The 12,697-nt window shown below is 38.8% G+C and overlaps 2 protein-coding genes across 2 annotated transcripts in view; one reads left to right on the forward strand and one right to left on the reverse strand.

Moving 5' to 3' along the window:
* Nucleotides 1-6,924: 6,924 nt before the first annotated feature.
* Nucleotides 6,925-7,531, forward strand: LOC122646339 (calcium-binding protein KRP1-like). The gene has a single exon (XM_043839877.1). The coding sequence runs from the start codon at nt 7,060-7,062 to the stop codon at nt 7,408-7,410; it is 351 nt and encodes a 116-aa protein (XP_043695812.1). The 5' UTR covers nt 6,925-7,059; the 3' UTR covers nt 7,411-7,531.
* Nucleotides 7,532-11,534: 4,003 nt separating this feature from the next.
* Nucleotides 11,535-12,697, reverse strand: part of LOC122645854 — a 61,733-nt gene continuing 60,570 nt past the window's right edge. The window contains exon 14 of the transcript XR_006330528.1: nt 11,535-11,983. The gene's annotated coding sequence lies outside the window, so the exon portion shown is untranslated. The remainder of the gene's footprint in view (nt 11,984-12,697) is intronic.

The following is a 12,697-nucleotide window of genomic DNA, read 5'->3' on the forward strand; positions in this document are numbered from 1 at the left end:
GATAGCCCAGCCATGCAAGGAAAATTACTTACTCCCCTTGGCCCATGCCGTATTATTATGAGTGTGTATGTAGGACCTTTGGTGATTGGCGAGGTCTGGTGTTTTGTTAGTTAAAAAGCGAAAGGCAAAAAACGGTCTTCGGGACGAATTTGTTTTAAATGAATAAAAATTTGAACGGGACAGTCACATATGTCAAGAATGGCAAAAGAATGAAAACGGATAATACGAGTTTTAAACATATAAATTTGAACAATACGATAACAAAAAAAGGGCAATATATAGATATAATTTGAGGAATTATTACCAAATTAATGTTTGCATTTAAAATAATCATTTTTTTGGTGGAACATTTAAAATAATCATTAACATCCAATTATTCAAAATGTTTATTTATTATCTTTTCACTTATCAATTAATCTCTTTTGCTTTCATTTTATATTAGAGCCTTTGGGTTTGGAACTTAACAATTGGTTGATTGTATGGCACGAGTACATTTTATTGCTCCTCATTGGTGTACTCTTTATGTCGTTTTCTTGGAAAACCCTTTTCCAATTACTAAATATTAGACGATAATGTACAACTTTTTCTTTCAGGTTTTTACATAGAAAGGTCTTCCTCTTGGCTTTGATATATACCTCATGGCATATTAGATGGAGTCCAAATTTGTCGAGGTAGGACATATTATTAAAAAACAGAAGGGACTTTTTTTATTCCATGCTGAATTGATGATCTATTTATTATGTTTATGTGTAAAAATAAAGTAAACAAAATTTTTTAGATTAAAAAAAATTAATAATAAAAAAAAGAAACAACTTTGTTGACAATTATAGATTTCTTGTCTCATCGAAAGAGTCTTTCGAATATTCTACTCTTGAATCAGAGATCATTCGATGAAAATTTGTACACGACATGGGGAGAACCTCTCTTTTTATTTCTAATTGAAGAAGGTTCCACTACTCCCATGAAAAATATCGATTAAAATATTTACATCACCCTTCCATATCACACAACTAGGTTGACCACCATACCCTATGGATTGACTCATCCATGAATCCTTTACATTTAAAAAAAGTAGAGACAAATGAATGGCTGAAAATAAAATGAAAAATGCTAATATCGGTTGGGTATACGATTGATGGATTGACACTAAAAGCTTCCGAATGGCCAATCCATATTCCCATATCATACCTTAGATTAGAAATGCTAGCAGTACCAATGGAACAAAATATTCCATTGCATGGCCTGTAGAAACAAAATTTGGGAAAAAGACTCCCAAGATCTCGGAGAGGAGGGTCCTGTGCATGGCCTATACAAAAATCTATTCTCAATGTAAAAAACACAATGAAACCAAAAACATAAAAAAAGGGGAGAAAATATCATCTCTCTCTCCTCTAAGTCTTTATAATATCAATTCAATCTTCAAGTTTTAAAAACGATAACGTCCTTCTCTACTTTTTAAAGATTCTATCAATTGTACTTTAACCGTTAAAAAATATCATTAACTGATGACGTGCATACATCCAATTTTTCTAAAGCCCCAAATTACCCCTAATATAATTTAATTCCGATTTTACCTTCTTCAATCCCAAAACCCCATTCTTCTCCCTCTCTACGTTACTGCTTCTTTCGTCAACGCCACCATCATCGCCACCACTGCTGCCGCCGATCCACTTCCACTGCCACTGCCACCACCACCACCACCACCGCGGAATGCAAATGCAAATGTTCCTGATCCACAGGTTCTCGATCTCTTTTTCTTTTCCATTCTTGGTGGACATTGAATCAATCAGTCTGTTTTTCAGATTTTGATCGTTATTTTTTCTTGAATCAATAACAGGACTCTGGTTATTATGATGCCGGCAGAGGAGTTCAGGGTTCAAGAATGTTTTGGAATCAGTCGGTTTTCCCGATCGGAGGTGGGTACCCAGTCGCGCATCCAACTACACACCCGAGTAGCACTGCAACTCACCATCACACCACCCTCTACAAGCCATCGTAACCCACCCCATCACTCACCCATCTCGGTCCAGATCCTTTAGCGCAACCCATTGCAAGTCTCCACCGCAAGCCGATGACTCCCGCAAACCTTCTGCTACCCCTATGCCACAGCCTCTAAAACCATTTCATCTCATTCTGTTTCTTCGATGGGAGCTCCCCTGCTCCTCATGCTCACCCCCTGGGCTCCCTGTGTGCACCCTGTTTTGCTCCGCCCAACACAGGCTAGACAGCCCTTCTACACAACAACCGTGCTCACCCCCTATCTCTCTTGATCTCCAACTTGCACACCCACCACTCACTTGACCTATGACACACGCCACTCCCTTTCCCTACCCCTCCCTCCCCTGTTCATCCTACTGCCCCATCTCCTCTGCACTTCTCTGTGAAGAAGACGAAGTTGAAAAAGAAGACGAAGGATTCAATAAAAAAAAAAAAATTACAAAAATGAAGTTTTGAAGCGGGCAGCAATGGGAGGCGATTTTTTCGAACACGTTATAGCCAGATAGAATCAGTACAATTCTGAAATCGTAAATCACGTCCAATCTCCTGTTCATCTCGTAAGATGTCCCTCTTTCTCTCGAATCGTGATCGGTTATTCTTGCACAAATCAAGACGGTTCCCGATATTTTTGTTTTCGTGTTTCTGTTGAGGCTTCTATTCTATTTCTGAAGCTTCAGGATCAGTTTGCGGATGTTTTGGAAAGATTCATAGCTTTCCTTTCTCTTAGACATCTTTGAACCAAATTTCCGGTATAGATCTGATTATTTCAACTCGATCTCGGGTAGTCTGTTCTCCTCATCGCCTGAAATAAAACATTCCTCCCTTAAACCCCTTCGCCCTTTGTTTTGTAGCAGTTTTTGGAGATGCAGTAGTTAGAATAAGAGTGGTGGGGGCGGGTGGGGTTACTAGAGGAAGGAGGAAGAAGAAAGAAGAAAGAAGTGAGGTTAGAGATGGGTAATATCGTCTTTTGAACTGTTGTTTTAACATCGTTAGATACTGTTGATAGAATCTTCAAAAAAAGTAAGAGAAGGCATTATCATTTTTCAAAACTTGGGGATTGAATTGATATTATGGAAACTTAGAGAGGAGGGGGATGATATTTTCAAAAAAAAAAAATCACACAATGCAATGATATACATGGCTCCACAATGTACCTACTACGTCCACGAAGATATGAGAAAAACCCGAATAACCTCCATCATCAATAAGTTATGTGTGTCTTGAATTCTTGGACCCGTCTCGAAGAGTGACCCATTCCAACATTTTTTGGTAGTGATTCGAATAGAATTTTTTCTGAGATCTGTGAGGGTAGCGGAGGGCTTGGGCCGATAGAGGAGTATTTATATTTTTTACCCGCTTTATTGTAAAGAGAGTAAAATTCCTTATGATTGGATAGAGATTTATGTATGTTATTTTTTTTTGAAAAAAAAAGCCAATTTATCTATGAATAATACAAGATTGTGCTATAGCTACATCAATCTGAAATTAGTTAGTACCTTTTTCAAGAGTTAAGGTCACAAGAACAGTATCACGGGTGTCAGGTCCAACATCAAGCTAGGATGATATAGGGCCAGTATGAAGATCTTAACTACTGACCTGGACCACAGCCAAAGGAAATATCCAATCCTTACATATCTCCACATAGGAAGTGCTTTAGTCCACCTCATGATTGCAGAAAGAACCACTGGAAATCCATTCAGCAAAGCAACAAATTGGGAAAGTTTTGAAAGTGAAGGAGCTATATGGTAATTGCTTTGGGGGCTGGGTATCATATGTAATTTTTATGACCAAAGGGGGCATCTGTGACCTCTAAATTTATTGAAAGAAACTTTGGTTATTTGGGGGGGTGGGAATATTTTGGTACTGATTATGGTTTCATTTATATATTTATTTTTAAGCTTATCAAAAAGTATTGGAGTCCTTACGATAAAAAATATAAGGTTCTTTCTCCCATTAGTAAGTAAAAACTGATTTTCTATGATTCCTCTGTTATAAGAATATCTACTATTCTTCTACAGAGTTTCTGATTTTTTTCTATTGGTATGGACTGGTGAGAGTTATTTCTCATCCTTTGTGATATTTGATGCTCTCTCTCTCTCTCTCTCTCTCTCTCTCTCTCTCTCTCTCCTGTTGAAACAAACGGGGCCTGAAGTTGTGTACAGTGGTTATGACTTATGAGACGATAAAATTCTCAGAGGAAACAGATCCAGTTTGGTAGTGTTGAATGCCTGAGTTTCAAATCCATGGTACTGCCAAAGGAGAGAACGAGGTTTCTAATTCTGAAACTCAACTGATACCAGCAACAACACTAATTCTTCAGTTCAAACTCGTTGGCTTAAATATACAATTTAAGATCCTTACAGGAGTGATTCAGCCAAAGAGAAAATCAGAGCAGGATATGTAGGGTAAATTGCAGAGAATACAAGCAGAAATAATCCAGTAGCTTACCCAGCAAGATAGCAGCGAAAGTAGAAGCTGAGGCCTTAGAGAGTGAAGAACTAATTCTCAAACTCAAAATCAAATAAAATTCCTCTTCATGGCTGTTTACCACCTACAGCTACCTATCGTAGGAGGGTTGGGAGACCTATTAGAATGGAAAACCAATTCCTTAAAAAAACCTTATGAATTCTCTCTTCAAAGACAAGTAAAACCCGTTATGGGCCATGTAACAATGCCCACTTACAAAAGAAGCCATAACTAAATCCCATCCCCTACCCCCCAAAAAAGAAAAACCCTCAAATAAGTAATAAAAATTAATTGAGAAAAATCCCGTAACTAATCAGACCCTTTGACTGATGTAATTTTGCCCTTCTCCGCTGAATGGAACCCCAAGACTCCCTCCTTGGCCACTGGTCTCTACCCTGCTTATGTGGTGGCACCTAAGGAGCCACCTTGGAGGATGCTTCTGCACTGTAGGGGCTTGCTTTTGTTCATGTGTTACATTAACTATCTTGAATCAGTAAACATTCATGCCCCAATCTAGTATTACCTCTTTCTATCAAAAAGAAAAAAAAAAACCCATATTTTACCTAGAAGACTCATTATTACAGTGCCAAGTTCTTATGTTTTATGTTTTCCTTTCTTTCTTGGTGCATGGACATGATGCTAGACTTAAAAACCACGACAATTTTCATTTTAAGGTTTCAGGGAGAGAGCAGTAATGCTGTTTTGGGTGTTCTTGAGAGTTATCCATTGTAACTCTCTCTGATGTACATAGTGAAACAGTTTCGCCTTCACCTGTGGACTTAACACACCATACTGGTGTATGATCCATGTTAAATCTCTGTGTCATCTTGCTCTGCTTTTGTTTCTTTTCGTGTTTTGGTTGGTATTTGCTTTAACAGTACCTAATGCATGAGGCTCTCGCTACTACATAATATATAAAAAGTCATAATGTATGCGGCTTTACCTTTGCTTTTGCAAAGAGACTGTTTCTAGATTTGAATCTGTGATCACTTGGTGACAATGGACCAACTTTTCCTTTCCACCAATGGAAACTCTAACCAACCATTCAAAGGTAATCTAAAATCAAGCTATAGAATATAAAACATCAACCCTCAACATCATGAGAGCCCATATTGATACTTTCTCTACTGCATTCACAAATCCTGAACGAATCCGTTTCACATCCTTGTAAGTTTCTCAGTCTCTGCTCTCGTGGAAAACAATTCCCTTGGAAAATTTGGAGGAGCACCACCGTAGGTAGACTGCGACAAGGACCTTTCCACATTATCTACACGTGAAGGTTTTGGCAGGCGAGACTTCGCCAATGAAATGTCACACATGGCAAACTGTCGTCAGCATTGTCATCAGCAGTTCACATTAGATGTCCCCAGTCAAATTTGTATTTTTTTAGGTTGACAAGCACCGGTCGTTCACAATGCATGCATGCAACAAAAAGATCCATCTGTCTCCATGATAGATCGCCACGTGGCAAGAAATTACAGCATCAACGTCAGCCATTCACATATGATCTCGAGAATTTTTTATTTTCAAGTTGAGGGGAACCGGTCGACATATTAGACCGGTTCACAATCCACGAAACTTTTAAAATTATCGTCCATAAAATGACCATTCTACCCTCTCTTTCAACTTCCTTTTCTTACTTAAGTCAAAACAAATATGCTGTTTCCGATAAGAGGGACAAGCTAAAGATAAGTTTGACCTTTAAGATTAGATCCCAAATCGATGGTCATATTTGGTAAAAAAATAAGTCAGAATTGGACGGTTAGGATCATAGGTTCACATGACAAGTCAAGCCTCAAAGCTAGGGCTGTAAATGGACAATCGAAAATTCGAATTCGATCCGCATCTGTATCCGCATCTGTATCCGTTTAGGAGCATCCGTATTCGATTGGAGATATCAGGAAAAAAATTCAAGTACTCCGATAAAAACCCGAATCCGAATACTTAATTATAAAAAATTAAATACATACCGATCTTGAAGGTTTTTTAAGATTCAACAGGTTCTAAAATATAAGGAGAAGAGAATCATGATCTAAAACTATGGATTGAAAGTGACTTGTATCCATTAGGAGGATGAAGGTTTGGGTTACACAAGGCAAAGGTGTAAACAGATGGTCAAAAATCCGAATTCGATCCACATTCGAATCCATTTAGAGGTATCCGCATTCGATTAGAAAATATCCGAATCCGATTACATCCGATCCGTAAGCCCCTTCTTGGACTCCAAGGTAAATAAGTTGGAACATAAAGGGCATTTTAATAAAAGAACCTTAACACAGCTGTTCAAGTCGGCAAGACAGCTTGCATTTGTATTTTGTAGAGTAGAATCTGCCTCGTTGTTTGTTTTATGGACAATTATACCCCTAGGAGTCTTCTGCGAAAGCGAGAGGTAACTGCAATCTTCGTAAAAGAAACCACCCAGCCTCGCGGACTCTTCGTTGGCATCCATGGACTCTCTTTCCAGGAACCCCTCTCGTTTTCTCCATTATTTAGCTCTCTTGCCTCTTCTCATTTCTCTTCATTCCCAATTCAGTTTGATTTCTCTCTTATCTTCTCTTCTTCTTCGATTTCATTCAAGAACAAAAAGATTCAGGAATGGCAGGACTAAAGGCAGTTGATTTTGAAGATTTCTTGCCGACTATGGCTGAGAAATTAGGTGGTGAGGGATTGATTGGAGAGCTTTGTAATGGGTTTCGTTTATTGATGGACCCTAACAAGGAAGTCATCACGTTTGAAAGCCTGAAGAGGAACGCTGCTCTACTGGGGTTGCAGGGTTTGAAAGATGATGAATTGTTGTCTATGTTGAGAGAAGGAGATATGGATGGTGATGGTGCTCTTAATCAGATGGAATTTTGTGTTTTGATGTTTAGATTGAGTCCTGAATTAATGGAGGAGTCAGAGAGTTTGTTGGAAGAAGCTCTGATACAAGAATTGAAGAATCCGTAAATGGGTTTTCTTTTTACCCCTTTTTTTTCTTTTAGTTTGTAAATTTTTTTTTCTCTCAATACTTCTTTCTCATTTGTTTTCCACTTTTTTAGTGGCAATGAAAATAATGGAATCATCCTTTTACAACTTCTGATACAAATTTGAAGCAGTGTCTTTACGTTTTCCGAAATTGATGAATCTTATTGAACAATTATGCATTTTTAGTTATTGTATTGTATTAAAAATCAAAGCTTCTGGTTTCAGAAGTGAATAAGGTATGAACTAGGTACAGGTTTCTATTATCTTCACCATACCTGTTCTCTATTTAAATCATCTTAATATGAAGTGGAGCAATCCTCTATTGGTTCTAAAATTCAGTAAGAGATTGCTAACTCCTAAGCAATAATCAACTTTCCTATGAATAAGTAGCAGAACCAGATCAACTTAATTTTGTCCAACTGCAACTTTCTGAAACCCATTTAAAACCAAATAATCTCACCTTCACTAGTAAACATGAGGGGTGAGAAAATTTGATTTTTAATTGAAATCTTGAATATTTAAAACAAGAGATCACAATATTAGGGGGTATCTTTTACAGCTTATTTATTACTTGTTTGCTTAAAATTTGAAGACACAATACATAGAGGGCTTCTGTTTGGGACTCAGCAACGAGTTTTTCTGCTAGCTAAAATTAGTTCTACCATGACAAAATGCTGATCTGCCATGTCTAAAATGCTGATCTGCCATGTCTACTTGTTTCTCATTCAAGTTGCCTATGCAGAAGACAACTCAGTCAAGTAATGAAATGGAACAAGTTATCCTCTCATCAGACTTTATTTTTGCTTCTCTTTAATACTTCCATCATTAATTGTCTTATTGAACTACCGATTCAAATTTTAAAAAATGGATATGAGTTTGAGTTATGAGCTCTCTAAACTTGCAGAAAACATGCCGTGCTGCTTTTTAGGATTTTAACTTACAGCCTTAGATAGACTTTCTATGTTTGTGTGTGAATGATTATACACAGTAGAAGATTAAACTAATTACAATCCAAGTGAATGAAACAAGAATGCATTGCAATTAAGTCAGCCAATTTCCATCCAAATTTTAAAGAATATGTGATTTACCTGCTTAAACATCCCTGTAAGGTTACTTCATTAATTCACCTTTATAATTTCAGTTCTCTTCTTTTTGGATTTTGAATTGTTGGTTCTGATGTCCAATGTTAAGAACTATTAGTGCTTTGCACACTACCATCAATTTGCTCAAAGAGGCCTTTGCGTTAATGGAGTATGGGTCTGTAGACCAAGCAGTAGGCCTCAGTTTTGCTCAAACAGAATCTGAACCTGAAAGACATTCTACCTAATTTCAAAATTTCAATGGGAAATCTTACATTCTGACCTTTTAAAATGGAGCACCACCAAAACCAATCAAATTAGGTTTGAAAGTATGGCTTAGCGAGCCTGAGCCTGGCCAAGCTTGCCTTGAGCCTGGCAAGGCCTGCTGCCAGCTTTCGGTAAACTAATGGCATGCACCAACCACATGGCTTGATATGAGGGAAGGGGGTCTTTTCCAAAGGGGGAGGAAAGAGGTTGACACATGTTGGGTATGCCGTCTTTTTCCGTATAAATATATAATTAATGGGGAAAAAAAGACTGCCAGACTGCGTGGTGCCTGCACCCAAACACAGGAAGGCAAAATGACCGCCCCACCCCTTGATGCACGAAGCTCTTTCATGGTGGATTTAGTCATCATCCATTTAATTTAATGGAACCTTCCAGGCCAATACTTCCTTAATCACAAAACCAGCCCTATTGGCAAATTAAGTCAGGAACATAAAAGGACCTCTTTTTTAAGAGAAAAATCACAAGTGGGAGTATCATAGAGAGTAACATTTCCATCAAAAGCATATTATCATTGCCATGATAGGGAATCCGAAATCCGAATCTGAAAATTTTATGCATTGGGATTAACATGAAGAGTAAGTGCCCGTGTCGATCCAAAGCCAATCAGGTCTCATGATATGCAGGATTTGGTGGTTCAGATTTAACTTCTTCGTTTGGGATTGATGTTTCAGATGGAGCTGATGATGAAGAGCCCATCTATGCGTGGAAATATGTCATATTCATTGTACAGAGCAGGAAGAAACAGAGTTTTCCGTTCGTAGAAAATTGTCTTAATTTGGTCAGTTTGATCGAGAGGCAGAATTCTCCAAATTGGATAAGTAATTAACATTAATGGAAGGAGGTTGGAAAATCAGATACCATGAAAATATTGGGTCTTAGGAAATGATATCTCTAGGATACAATGCCCTTCACACTAGTGTTGAATAAGATCACACTTTTTATCAACACCACAGATTCACACATAAAAAATAAGCTTAAGAGATCGTTGCTTGGTCGTGTAGTCCTGGTGCTGGAGAGCGCACACATGGGTATCAACATAGATGGGTTTTTTGATTTCACAGGAGGCAGGATGGTACATTCGCACACTCCTATGTCTAGGCGCAGGAACTAGACGACCAAGCAGCGTTCTTTTTCCTTAAAAATAATTTCATGCACAAGAATAAATATGAATTGAAAAGATTACTAAAAGGGAGTAGAATCATTATCGTTTCCTGTTCCCTGCTCGGTACAGTGGTCCAGTTCCTCTCATAGGGAGCTGGAAATGACGAACTAACCCCCTCGCACTAAACTACAGTTGCAGCTATAAGTGAATTTGATAGAGGTGATAGTTTTTTTGGAGGACAAAACCAGGGTTACCGGTGCAGTCAGATGAGTGAGAAGGAAAAACTCAGGTGACATGGTGTGGTTCAACAATTGCCTCAGTTTGAGAGGGAGGGAGAGTGCTTGAGTCATGGGGGAAAGGGTGCTCGATGGAAGCAGTAGGCCTAAGGGAGCATTTTCCTGGGAGGTGGCCAAACACTTTGCGGTTGGTACACTGAGGCAGGATACAATCAAAGCTTACTGCCTGTTTGAAAGAAAATCCCTCGTCATCAACAATAGTGATGTTGGAAGGCAATGGAGAGTCAACAGTAACCTCAACATAAATTGTTGCAAAAGCAAGTCTGTCCTTCTCCTTGGTCCTCCCATCTGAGTAGATAGGCTTCCCCAAAACTGAACCTATGATACTTAGGCCATCCTCGCACCAAAAATGAAGCGGGAGACCAGGCAGAGATATCCAGAGGGGGGATATAGAGCTCAGATTGAGTATGCAGTTGAAGATACCAATCTCATTGCCTTAGAAGGATCGGCTTCCACCCGACATTCCAGAGACCTCAAGAGCTTGAAGTTTGTCACCTTCATCCGAAAATTTAAAGATGAAAAATCCATTATCCAGAAGGTCTGACCCTATAGAACACTACACCTTCCATTGTTTTGAGAGGGAGATTTTGACAATGGTAAAGAGGGGTCGATTGTCGATGAAGTGACCAACCAGGCAATTTTCCCACTTCCTAGCCTCGTTAACCAGAAGATCAAAGTCGTGGCGGGCCACCTTGGAGGTGCTAATGATGGGAGGGAGCACAAAATGCAATGAGAGACCTTCCCTCAATGGAGACTTTGGTCTGTCCGAAGAGGACCGGGCACAGCCACCATAGGAGGGAGAGGGACTGAGGTGAGGGTGAAGAGGAGAGGAAAGGGTCCCCAAGGGTGGCAGCACCACCCCAGGGCAGCCAGGCGTGGGGGTTATGGCAGGGTTTGGGTAGGAATTTAAGCTGATTGCTGATGCATTATCAGAAATTGAACAGGTCTGGAGATATATTACAACTGACGAAGGACTGTTGTGAAGAGTTGGGTACTTCTGTAGATGGGATTGAGATTAATAAGGTTGTTTCACCCCATGTTTGTAAGATTCCAAAAGGATAAAAATGCCTGCTGTGATATACAAGAAAAAAAGAGGTCATTGATATTGCCACACAGAAGTCCAGAGACTTTTGTTATTGTTATTGCAAATTGCATATGCGTTTACTGTCAAAGCATCTACAATCAGATCTTATTCCAACATTTAAATGTTGCAAATCCCCATCATCCTTTACATATTAATATCTACATACTTTCATCTACACAAAACTATCTCCATGGATGTATTCATGTGTTCGCTTGTATTCATGGAATTGGAACTGTCTTACTCAAAAATCCTACCAGTATCCACAATCTACATCTGGTAGACCATCCATTAGCATGTTAGATTTGGTAGCCTGCTACAAAAACTGCTCACCTAGCATGCCAGACTCCAAAACAGGTCATCGAGATATATATACACGTAGAGAGCTAAGATGACAAAGTTGCTTCACTGGTCGGCGGTGGCACTGGTTTATTCTTTCTCAGGTTCTTCCACAACTCATCAAGCTCTGTTGCAGCACAATGTCCTTTTGGATTCTTCCAGGATTTGCAAGGGGCGATTGAATCAGATTTATGACAGTAGCACTGCTACATACAAGTCATTGTGAGATATATACATGTAAAGAGCTACTAAGATGACACAGTTGCTTCATTGGTTGGTGGTGGCGCTGGTTTATTCTTTCTCCTCAGGTTCTTCCACAATTCGTCATGCTCTGTCGCATCACAATGTCAACCTCCTGGTTTCTTCCAGACTTTGCAAGGGGCAATATCACATACAAAACATATATTTTAATTAATTTTTCTGTGTTGATTTTGAAATTGACACATCCTATGACACTAATGCTATAATAATGAGTAAATTAAGAACCATTCAACCCCACCTCCCCCCCCCCCCCACCACTGCAAAAGAAAAAAAAAAGAAGAAAGAGAAAGAAAGAAAGAAAGATAAAGACCTTAACCCATCAGATTACCTCAAGCTTCGGATCAATTCTAAACTAGGATAGAAGAAAAAGAAAATGCTGGTCTATCTAACAATCTATGCACCAATCAGTTAAATGCTGGTCTATCATACACTCTATGCACCAATCAGTTAAGAGTTTTGAGGTTAGAAGCATGAAAACCTGTTCACAGTAATCCTCGTGAGGAGTTTTGTTGAAGGGAAATTTTGCACAGAGATTCCTTGAATGGGGATAATATAGACAAGCCACCAACCAAAAATATATCAAATAAATAATTCCAACAAAAATAATTGAAAAATAATATGATAATGGGGGCTGAACAAATAAACTAGGATTTTCATCTAGGATATGATTTTGATCAACTGATGGTTTATTGCTCTGTTCAGGGTACCCACCTGACCTCGTTGACGTATGACAGAGTTCTTCAGCATCATCATCCTTGAGGGAGAGCTTTTCAAATAGATCAACAAAATCAAATAGATCAAAGTCCAAGACAGAGAGCTCTTC

Source organism: Telopea speciosissima, chromosome 11, assembly GCF_018873765.1.
Source record: "Telopea speciosissima isolate NSW1024214 ecotype Mountain lineage chromosome 11, Tspe_v1, whole genome shotgun sequence".
NCBI lineage: Eukaryota > Viridiplantae > Streptophyta > Magnoliopsida > Proteales > Proteaceae > Telopea > Telopea speciosissima.